Genomic DNA, 22,407 nt, shown 5'->3' with positions numbered 1-22,407 from the left:
AAACTTTAAAAGTATTTCTTCTTAAGTGTATTGTGAATGTTAATAATTGATTTATATGATAGGTAGTGTTAATAGTCTACCTGGGAGTAAGAAGAGATGGGCTTCTGAGCACTAGATTAATTGAGGAGGGAAGACCTGCCCACTGTGGTTGGCATCATTTCCTGGCTAGAATTCTGGACTGCATAAAATGAAGAAAGAGGAAGTGTGAGATGACTGAGTAGGTTAAGGCGCTTGCCTTAAAGCCTGGCAGCCTAAGTTCAAACTCAAGGACCACATGGTGGGAGAAAACCTACTCCTATAAAGTGTCCTCAGCAGTCCATACATGGGCCATGGCATGCATGCAAATATAAACACACCACACAGAGAGACAGACAGACAGACAGACAGACAGACAGACAGAGGCAGATTCTCTGTATAGGCAGTTCTGGAACTTCCTCTGTAGATGAGGCAAGATCATCGCTCTTCAATGCAGAGATCTAGTTTCCCGTGCCTCTCAAATGCTGGGATTAAATGTAGATACCACCAACCCCCGGACGGAGATCTCCGCTTTTTGACTATGCATCCAATGTGATCAACTCAAGCTCCTGCTGCATTAACTTCTTTGTCACAATGAACTGTAGCCTCAAATTATGAACCAAAACAGACCCTGTCTCCCTTATGGTGCTTTTTTGGCCCTTTTTTAATCACAGAAACAAGAGAAATAGTTAACACAATTTATTTGTTTGGTGGTAGTGGGTTGGGTTGTTTTGTTGTTTGAGACAGGCTCTCCCTCTGTAGTTGAAGCTAATAGCAACCCTCCTACCTACCACCTCATTGGTGGGATTAAAGGCCTGAGCCACAACATGGCTAGATTAGTAAATTAAGTGAGTATTTATTTCTGCCTCGTCCTCATTTCCACCTGAAGTTCAAAATATACCCCGAATATAACCATTCTTCACCAATGCTACTATTACTCCATCAGTCCGAATAATTTCTAACCTGAATCTTTTCATTGTTTGGAGTTTTCTTTAAAAAGAGTTTATGGGCTGGAGAGATGGCTCAGAAGTTAAGAGTACTGACTGCTCTTCCAGAGGTCCTGAGTTCAATTCCCAGCAACAACACGGTGGATCACAACCATCTTTAATGGGATCCAATGCCCTCTTCTGCTGTGACTGAAGACAGAGACAGTGTACTCACATACATTAAATAAATAAATTTTAAAAAACAAAAAAGACAGAAAAAAAAAACCCAAAGAAACAAAATAGGGTGTCGTGGATGGAGGAAAGTCCTTAAGGCCTCAACCCTACACAAAGAACTACAGGCAAGTGAGGAATGCTGAGAATGGGAGAAACAGTCTCCCTTAGGGAAGAGAAAAGCAACTTGTTATCCAATACCAAACGGTTAACCTTGAAAAAATATTTTTTAAAGTTAAGAAAGAAAGAAAGAAAGAAAGAAAGAGAGAGAGAGAGAGAGAGAGAGAATAAATCAAGTGCTAGTTAAAGGCAGAAAGCAAAACTACTTTCTGAGTAGCCTGAATGACACATAAAGGATTGTCTGAAATAATCAGCTGCTCATTTCTCCATTTAATTACCTGTGAATAGGAATGGCCTACAGAATATAATAATGTATTTCATACACTCCTTCCCTAGTCCCTATCAATCTCCTTTATCCCAACCCAATAGCTCTCAATCAGACATACTGAATCAAAAATGAAGAAACTGAACAACAGTATAAGCTTGGAAGAAATCTGAAACCACTTTATCCTCAAACTAAATTGTTTGCCTAATGAGAACAGACCTCAGATGCACTGTGACTCAGCATTTTATGATCCTTCGATATGAAATGAGATGCAGATGTTTCCTCCATCCTGGCATTAGCTACATAACAGAGCTAAAACAAATGAAGTATCTCAAAAACTCAGAAAATGTCCGAGGTGCCACAATGCTCACACAGACACAGGCTTAACTCAGGCTCATGATGTCAGGAATGACAACATGTGTCAGATGACGCACAGAGCTATTCTGAAATAACTTGTGGCCCTACAAAATTAGCTAAGTGCTGACTACAATTACAATTCAGAAATGAACAAAATATTATAAATAAATAAATACAAAAATAGTTTAAAGGCAAGTAATAAGTAAAATAACAGGGCTGAGGGAATTTCCAGGATATCACAAGCTAAAACTTAATCAAGTGGAGATTTTTTTCCCCCTTACAAGAAAACAAAAAGAAAAAAAAAAAAACTAAACTGAAAGTGAGACCAACAGGGGAATCCTGCTCTTTTCAACAGTTCATGGACAGAAACAAGATACAAAAAGTAACTACACAGGGTACTTCCTTTCCTGTGCAGCAGAAACTGACTGAAAAGGGGATAGAGAAATGGAACTAATTATCAAACATGTAAGACCATGCGAAGCTACTGAGGAGCATTAATCCCAGAAGAGAGGAACTGAGGACGTTCAGGGAAGCCAGCTATCCAATGAATAAAGGTAGTATAAAAAGCCTGTAGGTAAGTAGGCCAACAATAAAGCTAACACACCATTGCTTTTACTCCTATTCTGTCTCCACATCCCAGGCACTGGGATTACAGGTGTGAGCTGCCACAATGCATTTCTGCAGTTATGGGGATTGAATCAGGGCCTCAAAAAGCCAATTCATTCATTGATTTATTACAAAGCCAAAGAGCAGCCTAAATAAAAAATTAGAGTAGTTGAATCAAAGTTCCCCCTTTGTTTTTTTCTATCTTTTCTTCTCTTTTTTCTAGAGGCTGAACCCAGGGCCTTAGTGTATTCTACTCAAGCATTCTACCAGCTAAGCCTCATCCCCAGACCATAAATACCATTAAAAATAAATAGCATCTTGCACTGAGGAAGTAACCTCAGAAAATACATTGCAGAGCCAAGCTTACTGTTAAAAGAAGGCAGAGCCAAGCTCCCAGCTTATACAATCTAATTTCAGGACTTACACTCTTGAATGATTAGGGGTCTTTGTAAAATTCAAAGTCAGAAGAAGGATGATCTGACTTCAACATCTGCCCCAGGGTTATTTTGGCTGATCTGGGTGTGTGGGTGAGTGTTCCCTCTTCTTCTTTGTATGTCCCTTCCTGAAACTGGGTATTTGATCAAGAAGAGAGGCTAATCTTTGGCAAAAGGGTATAAAATAGCTGTGGTCCCCTGCTAGAAACCTCCAAATAAGTCCTGGAAACCAGATAGATAAGCTATATTCTATTAAAGAATTTTGACTCACATGTGAGAACAGCATTCATGTCATAAATCATACTTATCAGGAAAACGAACATCAAATAAGACAGGAAGGTTCACCAGGTTATGAATTAAGGAAAACACTACAGGTTAAGGGGCATTTTGAATAGCAGAAGGAGCATCTAACTTCTCATGAGACTCTTCTGAGCGTTCAGGTTAAATTTCAGAAGTCTTAGCACGGCAGTGAAGGACCTCCAAAACTCGGTCAAGAAGAATAACAAGAAAGGTGTATCACCTCCACTGACAGACTTATGGCCAATGAGCAATTGTTTCCCAGTTCAGGTTTTCAACTGACCAGAAGTGTTTTACTATCGGAAAACCAGTTGGAAGGCAAGCTATACATTCTGGAATGTGGTAAAGCACAGAAATCTTTCAAGCTAAAGCAAAACGAAACTCGACTGACAGCCACCAAGTGCCGGCACGCTGCCATACTGTCTTATGCCAACCAAACCTTTGGCGTTAGCTAATTTTAAAGCTGTCAAGTGAGACACTTGAACACATGATCCCGGTGGAACAGGGTGACTTTGGTTTATCTGGATGCCCCGAAACCAACTGGGAATGTGTAAAAAAGATTTGTCCTTTCCTCCGATGTGACAGGATGGCTATGCCTTTAAAACCTCGTCTGCTAGGTATAAATCTGAGTATTTATGAATGAAATTGTTTCCCCTACGCAGAGGTGCTGAGGGGGAAGTTAAGGAGATGAAATGAGTTAGTGAAGGTGTTGATGAAATCACATCACGGGCGTAACTCGCTATTTGGGAACCTCACACACTCACACCCACGTGCTGTTTTTCACCGTGGCCCCGGGGGGACCACCCCGTGAGGATTCCACGCCGGCTTCTTTCCCTCAGGCCTCAGCCGCACCGAGAGTTCTTTATGAACGCCGCACACCGCTCCCCTCCACTCCGCGGTCGCTCGCGCGTCACGGAGCGGCGACAGGAAAGGGCCCCACCAGCCGCTCTCGGGCGCCCACCGCCCAACCCCGCCCCGCCCGGCCCCGGAGGCGGGGCCTTGTGGCGACGTCATGGCGCTGCGCCGGGTCAAAGTTCAGCCCCGCCTGCCTCCCCGCGCCGTCTCCTCGGCCTGCGCCGCCGCCGCTCGTGGTCCGGGTCGCGCTCCTTCCGCTCCGCCGCCTGCTTGCGAGTGCTGCCCGGCAGGCCGCCATGGCGAACGTGGCCGACACGAAGCTGTACGACATCCTGGGCGTCCCTCCCGGCGCTAGCGAGAACGAGCTGAAGAAGGTACTGGAGCGAGCCGGCCGGCGGGCGGGGCGAGGGCGCGGGGCCTGCGCGGTCTGGGCGGCCTGAGCCGGGCTGAGGCGCGGCGGCGGCGGGGGCGCAGTCGGCTCGGCTGACCTTGGGCCTCCGCCCGCCCGGCCCTGCGCAGACGCGGCCCGCCAGCTCGGCGCCCGGGGCCACCCGGAAAAACAGGTCGGACCGCGGTGCTCGCGCCGCCGGGCCGGGGAGGAGCTGACCGCCGGCGCCGGTGTGGGGCTGAGGGCCGCAGCCCCCGGCGCTGAGCAGGCTCCTCCCTCAGCCTCGCTCGCCCGGCAGCTGGAGCGGCGTGGGTCTGTTTGGAAGCATTGTTCTGTGGGCTGGAGATCTAAATACCCCGTGGCCGCTTCGGGGATGAGTCGTGTGCCCCAGCCAAACACCTGAGCGTGCACTCCCTAAAAATAAGACACGTCTTATTGTTGTCCTTTGTAGTAGTTCCAAATCATCTCGGGACTTGGGGTATTAATAAAGTCAGCATCTTCTCTGGCTGTCGGGATCCAATCCGCATTTGTAAACTGAGAAAAATAAGAATGTCCCGTAAGTACTGGGACTGGTAAAGTCCAAAGAAAAAGACTTCCTGTTACCCTACCGGAAATGGTAGGCTGTGTTATATAATTCATGAGTCTGTGTGAGGACTTACATGGTGCTTAACCACATCGCTTAATTGAAAGTATGTAGTTTCACCACCACCTAAGACCCCAGTTAGCCGACCGTGTGCGAGTAAAACATCACTTAGGACCTCCTGGGTGTCCTGTTAGAGGGCAGGCAGAGGAGCCAGCCAGCATGGGGAGAGATACTTGGTAGAAGTATCCTATGCTTAATTTGTAGTAGTGCTTGAGTTTCTGTAAAACGTAGTCACTCAATCTAAAATTTGTTTGGTTATTGTGGTCTCCTTGGTCTGGCTACTGGCCATCAAAGACATTTGATAATAGTTTGTAAAAAAAGAAAGAAAAAATGTTTCAGTATCTTCTTTGTTGTTTTATTTGTATTTTTCTTCAGTAACTTTGGGTATATTATTAGTAAATACTATTGAAGTGGAAAACGTTAAATAATAAGTGACATTTTTTGGAAGGCTGTAACTTTAGAACATTGCTTCTCAGAAAAGTGAATATCTTAAATTGTTTGCTGTGTATAACTCTTATCCAAAATCTTTTTTGAAGGCATACCGAAAGTTAGCCAAAGAATACCACCCTGATAAGAATCCAAATGCTGGAGACAAAGTAAGTCATTGAGTTTTATTCTTAAACTGAAACTTAAAATATATCACCCTCCCAGAAAGGAAAGTCCATTTATGCCTACAGAGTGAATTTTTCGCTGTTATTTTAATTTACTTGAAAATGACCTTAGTAAAACCTATTGCTTGTAATATTCTTCAAAGATAAGAAAAATTATAGCTATTGAGATAGCTCTGTGTTCCAAGTCTTGCTACCATATAAGCCTGACTACCTGAGCTTAATCCACAATGGAAGGATAGAAAGTTGTCCTCTGACCCCCATACATACTCCCACACTCATATGCATATATAATAGTGATGGTGATAACGGTCAGAGGACTATAGTTTTACAACGAGAATTCTAAGATATTTAGCAGTAGGTGATGAAGAGGACCAAAAGGAAACCAACTGAAACTCAAGGCTTTTTATTGAAGTTAAGTGGCTTCTGAATTTCTGAAGTCTTTCTCACATCCTTACACTAAAAAATCCAATTTTTTTACTTTTACTTTATAGTTTAAAGAAATAAGTTTTGCATATGAAGTATTGTCAAATCCAGAGAAGCGAGAGCTGTATGACAGATATGGAGAACAAGGCCTACGGGAAGGCAGCGGCGGAGGCGGTGGCATGGATGATATCTTCTCACATATTTTTGGTGGAGGATTGTTTGGCTTTATGGGCAATCAGAGTAGAAGTCGAAATGGCAGAAGAAGAGGCGAGGACATGATGCATCCACTAAAGTGAGTCTCTTTAAAAATGCTTCTCCAAACGGTGTTCCTTAGAGGGTGACTACAGAATATTTTGTCCTTTGTTTCAAAGTTCTTACTTTAAAATGTGTTCTTATTAAGTGACATTAATTAGATGTATTTTGCTTCAGGCCTTAAAAGGGTGGAAGGGTGCTCTAGAAATACAGGTCAGTTGATAAAGTGCTTAACTCACAGACACAAAATTCTGGACGTAAGCCAGATTGGGTGGTCTTTACCTATAATTACAACACTGGAGAGGTAGGGGCAAGAGGATCAGGCTTCAAGGTCATAAATACTCAACTGAATAGCTAGTTTGAGGCCAACCTGGGATACATAGAAGCCTGTCTCAAAACAACCAAGATCTTAAAGAATAGTTGATTTTTCCTGAGATTTTTTTTTTCACATGCTGTTGAGGTTGCCTGTTTGAAATTTTCAAATGTGGGTATTCTTTGAAGTAGTTTAAGTCAAAAGAATGGTTGTTTGTTTCGATTATTTACATGGCAGTGTTCCTCGTTACTTGATCCTCAATGCTAACTCTCCTAAATTGGTTTCCATGGAGCTAACTGGCTTCTAGCCTGGTATAACTGTCAGCATATAAGCGGTGTGGACTTTGATTTTGAATTAAGACTCCACAGCTCCTCTACAATCTGAAAATAGCCATTTCACTATATTTTACAATTATTTCACTAAAAATGTTTTTAATAACAAATGCAAGAGACTGAATTGAGGTGGGGAGAGCGAACCCTGCCTGGAGTTTTTAAGACAAGGTCTCATGAAGCTGGTTATGAATTCCTGGTATCCTGCCTCCACCTCAAACGTGCAGGGATCGCTGCTGTGTATGATCATGCCTGACTCTTAGTTGTTTGTTTAAAGTATTTCAATGACAGTTTTTGTTATTAGGGAGATGGGGGCTAGTGCTTGCTACCCTGCAGACATGAAGGTCAGAACAAATTGTAGAATTGGTTGAGTTGGTTCTTTTACCATGTGGGTTCCAGGGGATTGAACTCGGAGGCAGGTTTGGTGGTAATCCACAGCTATCTTACTGGTCTAGTTTTCTGTTTGTTTAGATGTATCTATTTGGTCTTATTTATATAAGTGTTTTGCTTGCATGTGTGTATGTCTGTACACTACACAAGTGCCTGGTTCTGGAGGTAAGAAGAGAGTGCCAGGTCCTCTGAAACTAGAGTTACAGATGGTTGTGAGCCACCCTGTGGATGAAATTGAAGCTGGGTCCACTGCAAGAATGAGTTCCCCAGCCCCACCATAGCTGATGGCTGGCTTTTTATACAAGTGCTGAGGATTGAACCCAGATACTGTAGTGCAGGCACATTACCAACTGATCTGTCTTCAGAGACACACACACCCCCCCCCTTTATTTTAAGCCGGAGCTTGTTATGTAGTCCAAGCAATGTTCTTCCACCTCTCCCTCCTGAATACTAGGATTACAGGTGTGCACCATCATACCTGCCTAGTAACTAACATTCTTTTGAGTGGCTTTATAATTCCATTTCATGATGATTAAGCATTTATCTCTCATGTGATGTGCAGGGAGGGGGCTAGAATGGATACTGTTGCTGTGCATTTCTTTGTATGCTGTTTTATCTCTGGCAGATTCCAAGCCAAGCATCCCTGGCTTTATTTCTTTTTGAAATAGTATCATACTGTAGCTAAGGCTAAGCTTGACTTCGTAACAACCCACCTGCATCAGGCTCTCAAGTGTTGAGATTATAGGTGTGAGGTACTATCCCCGACTTGACCTCCATGTTTTGAAGCTGATAAAACCTAATTGCTTCAGAGAAATTTTGCCAGTTTAAGCCTCTCTGGAGAGCATCAATCTAGTCAGATTATTATTTAGTTTTCCTTTCCCGGTCGTGTAAGGCTTAAGATGTAGATCAGTATATCATTATTTGGATGTGATGATGTATTGTTGGTAATTTTTCATTTATAAGTGGTTTTTAAATTTTTTATTTTTCATGACCGTGGAAATCAGCGAGGACAGTTTGGGGAGTTGGTTCTCTTTCACCGTGATCAAATTTAGTTCTGCAACAAGTGCCTTTATTATCTGCTGAGCCATCTTGCCTACCTATAAGTGTTACTTTATACTGTCTACAACATGGGAAAGTTTAAAGTAACACTTTGTCGAAAGGCTGAATACCACAAAATAGTGTAGGTGCCTTGGAGGATGACTTCAGACTATTTCTTTGTTTTTTAACCTGAATTCAAGGGTTTTAAATTAGTAAGGAAGGCTTAAAGGCTGCACGTGTATAGATCAGTGACAGAGCCCACTTAGCATGTGTGAAACCTGGAAAAAGGTGTGGGGGCTCGAACCTTTAATCATATCACTTGGGACAAAGGGACAGAGACAAGCAGATCTCTTGAATTTGAGGCCAGCCTGCTCCTTACATAAAGCCAGAGCTACTTAATTTATACTAAGTAAAAACAAAGCAACAACCAACCAACCAAACCAATCAAAAAACAAATGTGTATTATTAAATCTGTGATATAAATGGATAGTATTGTTGAATAATTCTTAGAATTTTATTCTTTTACAGTTTGATACGCACAGAAATATAAAATGTAGTTTGGCAACGATCTTCATATTACCTTTTTCTATGCTTCCCCTTCAAACTAACCCCTCTTTCTAACAAGTCCCTCCTATTTTTTGCCTTTCCTCCCTTGGCCCTTTATACTTAATTATAGTTTCCTGAATGAATAGGGATGGTAGAGTTATTTACCTGAGCAAGGGCAACTTACCATTGGCTACATCACTGAGAATGAATCCCTTCTCTCAGCAACCATTAACTACAGCTCCTTAGGGAGGGATGGGGCTACTTTGTTTTTTGAGATTAGTTTGGAAGTTGGTCTTGTAATTGAAGTATGCTATATATGAATAAAATTGAGTTGTGTTTTATTAGCTGTGTGTGTGTGTGTGTGTGTGTGTGCGCATGTATATATATATAGTTTGTATGTTTGTTTGAGACTGGGTCTTTCTATTTAACCTTGTCTGGCCTAGAACTTGCTACATAGGAAAGGCTGACTTTGGACTTTTGCCAGTCTCCCTGTTTCAGTATTAAGATTATAAGTGTGCACTGCCACATCTAGCAAATACACTTTCTAAATTGTTTTATTTTAAATAAACACTTACTACGTTTTTGAAAATGTGAATGGATGTTTTGCCTGCATGTATGTCTGGGCACCATGTACAGTGAGTGCCAATGGAGGCCAGAAGAAGGTATTGAATCCTCTGGAATTAAGTTACAGACAGTTGTTAGCTCCTATGTGGGTACTCAGAACTGAACCGAGGTCCTCTGCAAGAATAGCAAGTAACTGCTGAGCCATCTTTCTAGCCTCCATATATATTTTTAGTAAGACTTTTTTTCTTTACCACTTTTTTGAGGTAATGTGGATATATAAAATATTGTGCAATTTTGCATACAATTTTGGTACTTTTTAAAATTCAGCCTTTTGAGTTAGATACTTTGAAGATATGTTAAAAGTTGTTCAGGGCCACCATGTCAACATTCATCATGAACACTAAGGAGCCTCATACCTTCATGTAGAGGGCCTCTCCTCCTAGCTCACCCAGCAGCCGGCACAAGCCAGCAAACCTAGTATATCACAGTGCTTTTGGCTGATCCTATAGAAAACTGCTATATGTCTATTGGTTGATTGCCTGTGCATCAGCCCAGACCAGATCTGTACCAACCATTACAATATGAACTTGTCCAACCAGGTATGGAATGCTTCCATATTCACGAGAGTGCTGGCCCAATTTACTTGCATTGCCTGGTGAACTTACTATTTTTGCTGGGTGGTCGTGGCAGTGGATGTCTCAGATATCTTTCATCCTAGCACTCAGGAGGCAGAGGCAGGCAGATCTCTTGAGTTCGAGGCCAGCTTGGTCTTCAGAGTGAGTTCCAGGATAGTCAGGGCTATACAGAGAAACCCTGTCTCAAAAAAAGAATTTATTTTTGTAATTTTGAGTGTGCATGTGTTCAAGAGTCAGAGTCATTGGATCCTCTAGAGCTGTTGTCACAGGTAATTCCAATGTGGGGACTGGGAACCAAACTTGCCCTCTAAAGAGCAGTGTTAACACCATGTATATTGTTTATAGTCATAGTTATTCTTGAGTTCTTTGTTACAAAAAGAACTCTGTAAACTATTTTTATCTTTTAATATTGGCAACATTTGGTTGAACCTGGTTCTTTTTCTCTACAGAGTATCTTTAGAAGACCTGTACAATGGCAAGACAACCAAACTACAACTTAGCAAGAATGTGCTCTGTAGTGCATGCAGTGGGTAAGTGTGTTGTTGCTATACAGTGTCTCTGCTTTTTGAGGAACTTAATAAGCACCGGGCACTTGCTGATACCTCTAAAGGTCACGTTAATATTTACTACTAGGGAGTTAGAAAGCATGGTTTGTATTTTTTTAATGACTGTAATGGTTTGTAGGCAAAGGTGTGATTTATACTTTTGCTTTAGCCAAGGTGGGAAGTCTGGAGCTGTTCAGAAATGCAGCGCTTGTCGGGGTCGAGGTGTGCGCATTATGATCAGACAGCTGGCTCCAGGAATGGTGCAGCAGATGCAGTCCGTGTGCTCCGACTGTAATGGAGAAGGTAAGGCCCCGGATTGGAATGTGTTGGGAATATAGAAGTTGGAAATGTTTTATGTATGTGAGTACATGGCCTCTCTCCTCAGACACACCAGAAGAGGGCATCAGATCCCATTACAGATGGTTGTGAGCCACCATGTGGTTGCTGGGAATTGAACACAGGACCTCTGGAAGAGCAGTCTGTGCTCTTAACCATTGAGCCATCTCTTCAGCCCCCTACAATTTTTTAAAATTAAACTTATATTTATTTTATTTACAAAATGAAGATCTAATAGAAGATAGGAATTTATTATACCATTACTGTTTCGGTGTAGTGTGTCTAACCTAGGCTGACCTTGAACTGTGTTCAAGGATGATCTTGAATTCCTAATCTGCCTCCACCTCTGAAAGCTAAGATATTTTGCAAACTCAGCTAGAAATTAATCTTTATCACTAACTAGTAGGGTTCTGGGGGTATTCTAAAAAGTCCTAATCAGGTTCTGAAATTGGTTGTTGTTGGTTTTTTTTTTTTTTTTAAGATTTATTTATTTATTTGTAAGTACATTATAGCTGTCTTCAGACACACCAGAAGAGGGCATCAGATCTCATTTCAGAAGGTTGTGAGCCACCATGTGGTTGCTGGGATTTGAACTCAGGACCTTCGGCAGAGGAGTCAGTGCCCTTAACCACTGAGCCATCTCTTCAGCCCTGAATATTGTTAATAGCTTGGTTTTTAAATTAAGTTGGCTTTAATCAAGGGAAGGAAAGATGTGGCTAGTGTAACTAAGAAATCTAAGTTTTGAATTAGATGAATTTATGTGGAGAATTTTGCCTTACCAACACTGGATAGTAAACCCAAATCCTTGAGTGTGCTTGGCAAGTATTGAACTATCTATATCCACCAGTCCTTACTCTAATTTCCACTGCCTACACCTACCCTAGCCCTGGTGGGAGGGATTAAACCTAGGATCCTTACCACTGAGCCACGTCCCCCATTCTTTCCTTTGCTTGATGGTTAATTAGTATAATTGTAGAACTTCACTTTTCCACTTAGTTCTTGGAAATGATGAGGTCATTTTAATAAGGTATATATTGGGCTGAGGTGATAACATAGTTGCTACAGTGACTGCCTTCTAGCATGAGGGCCTAGCCATGGGTACAGTCCCATAAACCTATGTTAAAGCCAGTAGTGCACATTTAAGAATCACTGTACTAAAGAGGAAAGCTGATCCCAGGTCCTCACTGACCAGCCAGCCTAACCTACTAACCTCCAGTTCAGTGAAAGATTCTGTTGTAAAAAGCTGGGTGGAAGAAGACAGCTAAGGAGTGACACCTGAGGTGGTCTCCTCCCTAGCTTCATGTTATATTCCGATGAGGTGTCTGCATTCTTGGTTGTTAAAATTGCTACCTTTAGCTGAAAACTAGCAGCTGAATTGAACCAGGTGTAATCTGTTCAGGAAGCAGAGGCGGGAGGGTAGTGAATTTCAAGCATAACACTCTTAAAAAAATTCTAAGCAAGGTTTAGTCTTTGAAGTAAACTGCAGTACCAACTGTACAGTCTAGTAATTCACCATCAAGAATATTCAAGGACCAAGTATAGGTCATTTGCAAGTTCTTTTAGGTTCAGTAACCCTTACTGGAAAGAAAAATTAAAATTTTACTTGGACTGTCTCTGCTGATAGCGTACTTGAAGTAAGAGCTTAAAAGGTTTGCAAAAGCATTCATAGAAGCTCCAGCAGCTGACTGTCCAAGGAGCTAAGGAAATGTCAAGATAGGTTTTACTCTGTAATCTTGGGCTTTTTGAGTTAAGGGCACTGTCAAGACAGTTTCATGTTGGGTGCTCTTTTTTACAAGAAGCTTGAATGACGACTCTTTGCAGGGGAGGTCATCAATGAAAAAGACCGCTGTAAAAAATGTGAAGGGAAGAAGGTAATCAAAGAAGTCAAGATTCTGGAAGTCCATGTAGACAAAGGCATGAAACATGGACAGAGGATTACGTTCACTGGGGAAGCAGACCAGGCTCCAGGAGTGGAACCTGGAGATATTGTTCTTTTGCTACAGGAAAAAGAACATGAGGTAATTTCCTTTTGATTTATTCACTTTTTTTCCCCTTTCTATTTTACTCAGAATTGATCTTACTTGTGAGAAATAGATCTGTTGGATGCTTTGAAGTTAAAACTGAACACAAATGAAGTTAAGGGAGTCAAGTTAATTTTCAGCTCATAGTGAGCATGGCTAGCTTACAGAAACTGACTGGACAGATAAACCAAGTAAGGTGTGGCCAGAAGCACCATCAGTGCCCTTACTGTAGATTAGCACTGTGCCCTTTAGTGATCTTGTTGTCTCTGCACCTCATTTTCCTTTATGTAAAATAAGCCATTAGACTAGATGGTGTTAGGCAACATAATTTCACTTTAGATCTCCTTGGATGCACAGTGGGTAGGTTCAGTCTTCACTCTTCTCAGCACTACTATGTTAATTTTACTCTAATTACTAAGTAGCCAGCTAAGTTTTCTGAGGTCACGAGTTTATATTTTAAAGTAATCTGTTTTATTGGTGCGAAGGACTTACTCATGTTATAGTATGTATAAGAGGACAGTTTTGTGGCATCAGTCTTCCACAGTGGGTTCTGGGGTCAAACTCAGGTTGTCAGTCTTTTGTGTGGCAAGTGCTTTTATCCTCTGAGCTATCTTACTGACCCAAGTTCTAGAGATTTAAAACACTTTTAATTAGTTTCTAGTTGAATGTGTATTGGTTATATCTGTTCGAGGCAAAATGAACTTGTCTAGCGATGAGGTCTGGTGTGTGGAATTTTGATGAAAGCACTAAACATGTTTAATTATATTACTGCCTCACCCCCTTTCTTTTTCTGTGTTATACTCTAGACTGACCTTAAACTTGCCATCCTTTCTCCGCCCTATACCACCATGCTTAGCTCACCTATAGTTTTTAATACCTTAGTGGCACATCTATAATCCCAGCCCTTAGGAAGCCAAGACAAGAGAATAAGTTTGAAATCATCCAGGGTTATATAAGTAACTCTAGGTCTTAGATACCACATCAGAGGTGGCCTTGGCAGTGCAGCCCCTAACTGCTCTATAGCAGGTCATCAGTACCATCCACCACCAGCAGCTGCTTGGGCACAGGAGCAGAGACAGTGCCACGGGGCCCTGTACCTTGCTTAGGGTAGTGTAGGTCTTTCTAACCTTGATCCCTCGTTAGCTTTAATTCTGGTCTGCTGGCCAAACCAAGTCTGTTTCTTCTGCTCTGCCATGATCTTTAAAACCTTATCCTTAAAAGATGCTTTCCAGGGACTGGAGAGATGGCTCAGTGGTAAAAAAGTACTTGCTGCTCCTGTAGAGGACCCTGGTTCAATTCCCAGCAACCACAGTGGCTTACAACCTACTATGACTCCCATATCCATGAAGATCAGGTGCTCTCTTCTGGTGTGTGTGTGTGTGTGTGTGTGTGTGTGTGTGTGTGTGTGTGTGTGTGTGTGTGTTTATAGTTTACTATAAAGGAGACTTATTACAATGGCTTGTAGGCTGTGGTCCAGCTAGTCAGCAATGGCTGTCTACCAGTGGAAGGTCCAGTGATCCAGTAGTTGGTCAGTCCATGAGGCTGAATGTCTCAGCTGGTCTTCAAAATACATCAGAATCCTGAAGAAGTAGGCTCTAAAGCCAGTGAAGGAGTGAACTTGAGAGTGAGAGCAAGCAGGCAAGGAAAGAACAGCTTCTTCTTCCATGTCCTTTATATAGGCTTCTAGAAGAAGGTGTGATCCAGATTAAAGCTGTATCTTCCTACTTCAAAAGATCTGAATTAAAGGTATACTTGCCTGTCTCAAAGATCCAGAGAAGTGGGTCTTCCCATTTCAGATGATTTAATTAGTTTAAAAAAAAAAAATCCCGTACAGGTATGGACTGCAATTTGGGTTTTAGTTAATTCCAGATATAGTCAGGTTAATAACCAAGAATAGTCATCACAATTAACATAGAAGAGATAATTGCTAGGTAAAATTAATAATCTCAGATTTTTTGATGGGCAGAGAGAACACATAGATCTCTGTGGCTTGATCTTCATGGCCTGATAGGTAGTCCAACGTGGTTACAGGGATCCACTCCTTGTCTTAGGCTTTGCCTTCATGTGTTCCACAACCTTGGTGCTGCATACCAAGGTGGGGCTGAATCCTCTGGTAGCCACTGTGGCCTCCCAAGCCTTGTCCATTCACTATTTGGTGATTTCCCAAGGAAGAAGCTGCATTTTTTTAAAGGTAAAATCATTTCAAAATTACAATATGAGAACAAGGTCATATTGAAAAGCACATTTTAGAATTTGAGTTATTCTCACAAAACTGTAACTTGATTTCTGGACAGCTCTTTCTGATGTACTAATCAGATCTCACAAAGAGGGGTGTGCTGCCGGGCATCTTGGCTTTCCCTCAGTATTGCCTATGTGGGATGACTGGAAAGTAAGAAAGTGTCTAGAATTCTGCCCTAAGATCTTTTTTTTTCCTTTGTGGTTTTTCAAGACAATTCTCCCTAACCTTGGCTGTCCTGAAACTTGAACTCAAGAGCTCTGCCTGCCTCTGCCTTGCAAGTGCTATTACTACCTATTTATTCAATATTACTGTGCATAATGCCTATAGGACACAAGAGGTGGAAGGCTAGATGTTTCAATAGCCACATCATTGAAAGTCGGTAGAGTGTAAACGGTGGTTTATTGTTTAGATATCACTAGGGCATTCTGAGTGTTGCACTTGAGGTTAAATTGTTGACAGTAGTAATAGTGCATGGAATTGCCAACCAACAGCTGATTGCCTAGACTAGAAAAAAGTAAAGGGTAGAAGTTAAAGAGTTTTAGTTTTGGTTTTACTGTGACTAGGGCAGTAAATGTATAAGTCAAGGATGAGGTTTAGACAGCTTGGTTAACTCACTTCACTTGGAAGAATAAAACCACAAACTTATACTTTGAACTAGAACATAGGGAGGGCTTGTTGTGTGTTATATGTCAAGAAAAGCATTGTCACTTTGTCTCTTTGGGCCTTTTTCCCTTCCAAATACCTATCTGAAGAAATTGAGATTGGATGTGTGCAGTGGCTGAAAACTTATAAATGGGATAAAAGCTAATGAGCTCTGGGAGTGCTGTGTCCTGAGCATTCATCCTACCGTGTTGTTCTGGGAGTGTTGGTGTCTGTACAATACAAGCATAGGATTTTGGTTATGTTAGTTCCTTCTCGGTAACTGCTTCAGAAACTACTGAAACTTCTGAGGGTTTATCTGTGTGCTTCATTAATCTTCTCACAAGTTCTCTGGCAAAAGAAAGAGAAGGAAGAAGTTGGGCATTATTTGTTTAAATGTTAGCATCAAGTTATCAAGACGCCTCCCCACCCCCCATGACAGCAACTACCCTGGTAATTTTTTAATTATAAATACTTTTAAGTTGAGTGCTTCTATAGAAGAACATGGTATTGCTTCTTGCTCCTTTTGTAGCATTAACAAACATTGAAACATTGGCATTTTGTTATATAGATTTTTTTTAATCAGCATTGAAACATTCTGCTTTTTAAAAATCTGATGATCCTGTTACAAGAGACCCTGAGTTGAGTAAATGTGTATAACTAATCTACATTCTTTTTTTCTTTTCTTTTTTTTTTTTTTTTTTTTTTTTTTTTTTTTTTTTTTTTAGGTTTTTCCAGACAGGGTTTCTCTGTATAGCCCTGGCTGTCCTGGAACTCACTTTGTAGACCAGGCTGGCCTCAAACTCAGAAATCTGCCTTCCGAGTGCTGGGATCAAAGGTGTGCGCCACCACGCCCGGCTTTACATTCTTTGGTTCTCAAACTTGCAAACTTGAGCTTCATGTTAGAATTCCTTGAAGGGCTTACTAAATCTACTGGGTTGCTGGACCAAAAATGTTCTGGTACTATTGAACCTCTGATGTTCTAAAGCCACATTTAGGAGATTTAATGTCATAGATAAATTTAGGAGAATCATGTAGGAAAAGAACAAATTTTTCAGGTGTCCTATGAACCAACTAAAATTGTTCTTCAGAGTTTACATCTCAGATTTGTGGAACCAGTAAGAAAGAATTGAGTAATGGAGAACTCTTTGTCAAAAATAGAAGTGTGAAATGAACTTCTTAAACCTTTGGAGAGCTAGAGGTTAATAAAGAAATGGGAGAGTGCTGGGCGGTGGTGGCGCAACGCCTTTAATCCCAGCACTTGGGAGGCAGAGGCAGTCGGATTTCTGAGTTCGAGGCCAGCCTGGTCTACAGAGTGAGTTCCAGGACAGCCAGAGCTACACAGAGAAACCCTGTCTCAAAAAACCAAAAAAAAGAAAAAAGAAATGGGAGAGTACTGGAGGGCTGGCTCAGTGGATAACAGCACTGGCTGGACTAACATGAAGACCTTAGCTCAGATTCTAGCACCCACATAGAATGTTGACATGGCCACATGTGGATGACAGAGACAGGAAGATTGCTGGGTCTTAATAGCACCACCCTAATCTAGGTTTAATGAGAATGACAGCAGAACACCAGAGTTGTCTTCTGGCTTCTACGTGCCCTCTCTGCATGCACATCTGCACATAGCACACTCACAGAAGAGAGAACCCACTGAAGAAATGGGAAGCTAATGCGTGCAAGGCATCTCCGTGTGTCCTGGGGATAGGCAGAGATTTCCCAGAAATTTAGCTGTCTTTTTTTTTTTTTTTTTAAATGTTCCTTTAATGGTTGCCTTGTCTCTTCTGGCATTGAATGGTTAGTTAGCATACAAATGGGATTTAAATGATCTGACAGTCACTTTGGTAACTGTCTTTGGTCCAGCCAGTTTCTATTAACCTATTTGTGGCCTGTAGACATCAAAGATTAGCTTGGTGTAGAAATTAAGCTGGCTCACTTAGTACTCAGGAAAACCAAGACACTTTTTTGTTGGGTTTTTATTTTTGTTTTTGTTTTAAGACATGTCTATAGACCAGGCTGGCTTTGAGCTCAGGTGCTGTCTCTTGAGCGCTGTAATTAAAGGCATGACCAACCACTCTGGCTCCAGGCACACTTTCTTTTGAACAAATTTTGGTGACCTTTTCTCTACAGTTAATTTTACTTCAATTTAAGTTTCAAAATTTAAGTATAGGTGTGGCAAACTCTTAACTAAAAATTACAAGTTGTATTATTTTGAAATTGATCTTTTTTTCTCCCAGACTTTGAAGCTCAGGACATTCTCAGCACTTAACTCAACCTTTGCAATACAGCTCTCTCCTTCAAAGGGATCAGAGAATTTACTCTGTAGTTAAGTGTGAATGGCCATAACCTGTAACTCAAATTAAGGTTACAGGAAAATCAATGTTACAGTATTGGAAGCAGTAACCAAACAAAGTCACAAATCAGGACACTTTTCCAAATTCATTGGTAGAAAGTAGGTAGTTATAGCAAAGTATAGAAATCTCAGCTGTCGGCTTCGGGTATTTGTCAGAGGACTCTTACCCTGGGGTTGGTAGAAAGTAGTTTTATTTGTTAAGTCACGGGATGTTCGGTCTGACACGGTGGTGGGAAGTGGCTAATTTGGGGGACTAAAGATAACCCAAGATAAATTATTAGGCTCTGGACCTGAAGTGTTCTGGGGGTTTTGGGGCAGGGTGGGGTGGGGTTTGTGTTTGTTTGTTTTGGTTTTTGGTGACAGGATTTCTCTATATAGCCCTGGCTGTCCTGGAACTCACTTTGTAGACCAGGCTGGCCTGGAACTCAGAAATCCACCTGCCTCTGCCTCCCGAGTGCTAGGACTAAAGGTGTGCGCCACCATGCCCGGCCCAAGTTTGAAATTTAAGCAAGATAAAATTTCTTTGTACCTGTATGAAGTGCAAAATTGAGTCCTTAACTTTCCTGGCTGCACCTTATTGATTGAGCTTTTTTATAAACACTGATTTTAGACTCCCTTCTTGCCTCATTGGGATCATGTAATAGTTTCTGGCATATTCCTTGAGAGTAGCTAGCTCTGCTAATAAAAAGCTTTGAAATTAGGGACAGTGGCTTTTTGGCTCTGGTAGTGAATGGTAAAGGTAAGATTCTGAAATTGACTTAAGGAATGCTCAGCAGGGTAATGTGTTTTTGTATTTTAATATATTTTGTATATACTTTGTCTATAGGTGTTCCAGAGAGATGGGAATGATTTGCATATGACATATAAGATAGGACTTGTTGAAGCTTTATGTGGATTTCAGTTCACATTTAAACATCTTGATGCTCGTCAGATTGTGGTGAAATACCCCCCTGGCAAAGTAATTGAACCAGGTAAATGATTTCTTCTTACCCAGGTTCTGGGTTTTGTTACAATTTGTGTTTATAGTGGGTAACAAAGGAATATTATTGACTATCTTTCTTGGGTAAAATTCTTATCTAATTTCCTTTTTTAAAATAATAGGATGTGTTCGTGTTGTTCGAGGTGAAGGAATGCCACAGTATCGTAATCCCTTTGAAAAGGGTGATCTCTACATAAAGTTTGATGTACAGTTTCCTGAGAATAACTGGATCAACCCAGACAAACTTTCTGTAAGCTGGTTTTTAATGTTCCTTAAGCAGCTGATTTGTGGCTCTCCCTTTGGTTTCCTCTCATTTCCTTCTTTTGCTTCTTTTGCTTGTGTTTCTTTTCTCTTCATTTTGTTTTATTATAGGGTCTCCCGCCACCTGCACCCCAGGCTGGCCTAGAACTCACAGTTATGTGTACTCCCTATCTGTTTTTTGATTGCTGGGATTATAGATGTGATCGACCACTCCTGGCTCTTTTGAGACAGAGTCTCTATGGTGGCTTTTATTTAATGTTTGCATGTCTGATTTTTTTTTTTTTTCCTAGTTTGGTTTGGTTTTATTTTATTTTACTTTTGGGGGGGGGGGGTCATTTTGGAAAAATGTTGGCTGATGTAAGTGTTTATGGGACAGCCAAGCAAAGTGATAATAAATGGCTGAGTATGAGGTACTGGGAAGTCTTTGAACTCTCTGGAGAGCAGATCCCTCAGCCAGCACTGTTGAGAAGTACAGTGGAACATATCTGCAGGGACGTTTCTAGCGTTTAAATATTTATTTTGTGTGAGTGTTGGCTACATAGCAAGGCCTTGTCTCCAAAAGTGTTTGCTCATTTGTGCACACATGTGCACATATGTATGTGTACACATCTCCTGTTTTTGTTTCATGAAGGAATTAGAAGATCTCCTGCCATCTAGACCAGAAGTTCCTAATGTTATTGGAGAGACAGAAGAAGTGGAGCTTCAGGAATTTGATAGCACTCGAGGCTCTGGCGGTGGTCAGAGACGTGAAGCCTATAATGATAGCTCTGATGAAGAAAGTAGCAGCCATCATGGACCTGGAGTGCAGTGTGCCCATCAGTAAACTGCAGGCCACTGCACAGGTGGGTTTTCTTTCCACATTTGCCGGATTTGCCAGCTGCTGGAGTACCTGATAAGTCCAGATGGACTGATGGACATCTGTTGATCTATGTGTAACTTCTAAAATTGGTATCGTATCCACAGAGTGTATAATTTAAACTAACCACAGAGCTTTACATCTTCATTTCGACTGTTCTGTAGCAGAGTAAAGCACTTGAAATAAGACTCCCTTTCACATGTGGGTTATAAGTTTCAGTCCTGGTATCTGCTTGATTTTTATCAGTTTTGTGTAGACTTTATGTTTCATATTTTAAACTCAAATCCAGCATTGTAAAGTTTGTACAATTTGTCCTGAAGCTTTGTGTTTGGCTGCACCTGCATAAGCTGCTACAAATAGAATAAAGAATTCATAGCCTGTATCTATCATTTAGATGCATGGAAAAATGGGCTTTGCACACAATGGGTTTGAAGCTGACTGGGAACAATGGAAAAAAATTACATTAGCCATGGTTGTAAAGTTTTTTGGCTTTTTTTTAAAACCATTTTGTGAAAGGTTTCTGAAACTTGATAATAAAAAGCAGTTGGTGTAAATTATTCTGTGTCACATTTTTAGAAAGAACATATTTTGAACTGTAAAAGTATCCTTACACTGAGGAGTGAATCTTTAAACAGCCTCTAAAAACCCATCAGCCTGAGGCTTTTGCCTTGGGTACCTGCCCATTTTATAGTTAAATAACACTAATGTTGGTTGAAACAGGCTTTATTCACTTCAGTTGATGCTCTGTAGCATCAAAAACATCCAAGTTACCCAACTCCTAGATTACCTGCATATCGGGACAAACCCAGGCCTCATCCTCTTGCACCCCATTTTTTAAAAATAAGGTAATAGGTCAGTAGTTAAACCATGTTTACATAGACCTGTTAAAATGCTGTTTTAATTAAATGTTATGAAAAGTTGCTCTGTCTCATTAAGTTGAATATCTGAGTTTGGGTGAGCGTGGACTGTTTGGTTTTCTGTGTAGAAAACTAAGATTCTTAGGTTAGCAGAGGTTCTCATGCAGAGTGGCCGAGCCAGCAGTGCCTGTGGGTTCAGTTTGATCCATGCTCTGATGAGCGCCTCACTTGGATTACAGCTGTCCTGATGGGATGATGAAAGGGTGTGTGTCCATCCTCTGATGATGACTTTGTCACTCCTTGGGTGTTTTTAAAACATTTCCCTTTGAGGTCCAAGTCATACCAGGTACACATCTTTTACATTTGTCAAAGGAACAACAGGACAAAAATGGAAATTCAGATTTTTCAATGTATCATACCATCTCTGAGCCTAATAGCACTAGAGTACATTTCTAGAGCTATTAGAACTTGGATGTAAAATGTCTCAAAACTAATCAAGACCTGTGAGGGTTAAATTACTGCCCTATCCACTCTACCTCCATTGTACAAAAAAATATTTTGCAACAAGCCTGGGCAAGATTCAACCACATAATAGTTTTGTATTTGAGGTAACTTCCCCACAACACTTTAAGCCTAAGCAATGCAGTGATAATATAAACTTTGTAGCCTTTCCAATAAAGGTTTATAAAACCAGTTCCTCAGCATTCTTCAGTTCTTCTGCTAGGTTGTGTGTGTGTGTGGGGGGGGGGGGGTGCTGGGGACTGAACTCAGGCCCTTGTATATGCCAGGCAGCTGCTTTCTCAGATTTGCAATCCCCAGCTGCTCAGGGGTTTTCTGGTTTTGTTTTGTTTTATTGTTTTTGTATTTTGTTTTTATTTTTTGACTAGAACAAAGAAAAATTGCAAGCAGGAGACCTCTGACTTGCAAGTGCTTCTGAGTCACTTTCCAGTTTTTCCATACCATAAAGTGTATCTTAAGGAAATGCCCATTTCAGTGAGTACTAGTTGGCAGTCTCTTGATTCTAGAAATTTTCATCATGCCAAAAATCAAATCTCGTGTCCTAATTAATTAGTCTTATTTCAT

At 41.1% G+C, this 22,407-nt stretch overlaps 1 protein-coding gene across 1 annotated transcript; it reads left to right on the top strand.

The window, feature by feature from the left end:
• The first annotated feature begins 4,288 nt into the window (after positions 1-4,288).
• Positions 4,289-22,017, top strand: Dnaja2 (DnaJ heat shock protein family (Hsp40) member A2). The gene is made up of 9 exons (NM_019794.5): positions 4,289-4,480; positions 5,674-5,733; positions 6,240-6,463; positions 10,688-10,768; positions 10,953-11,086; positions 12,941-13,137; positions 19,198-19,342; positions 19,473-19,600; positions 20,243-22,017. Exons 1-9 carry the CDS (start codon positions 4,403-4,405, stop codon positions 20,432-20,434), a joined length of 1,239 nt encoding a protein of 412 aa, NP_062768.1. The 5' UTR covers positions 4,289-4,402; the 3' UTR covers positions 20,435-22,017.
• The last annotated feature ends 390 nt before the right edge of the window (positions 22,018-22,407 follow it).

Source organism: Mus musculus, chromosome 8 (assembly GCF_000001635.26).
Source record: "Mus musculus strain C57BL/6J chromosome 8, GRCm38.p6 C57BL/6J".
Taxonomy (NCBI): Eukaryota; Metazoa; Chordata; class Mammalia; order Rodentia; family Muridae; genus Mus; species Mus musculus.
Note: the sequence above shows the minus strand (reverse complement) of the source record. Positions and strands in the feature narration are given on the sequence as shown.

What these genes read in the sequence shown, in the direction of transcription:
- Dnaja2 (NM_019794.5), top strand. Translation starts at nt 4,403, where the DNA reads ATGGCGAACGTGGCCGACACGAAGCTGTACGACATCCTGGGCGTCCCT. An exon ending in ATCCAAATGCTGGAGACAAA is followed by an intron (nt 5,734 to 6,239) that starts GTAAGTCATTGA and finishes TTTACTTTATAG; the next exon opens with TTTAAAGAAATAAGTTTTGC. An exon ending in CTCCGACTGTAATGGAGAAG is followed by an intron (nt 11,087 to 12,940) that starts GTAAGGCCCCGG and finishes GACTCTTTGCAG; the next exon opens with GGGAGGTCATCAATGAAAAA.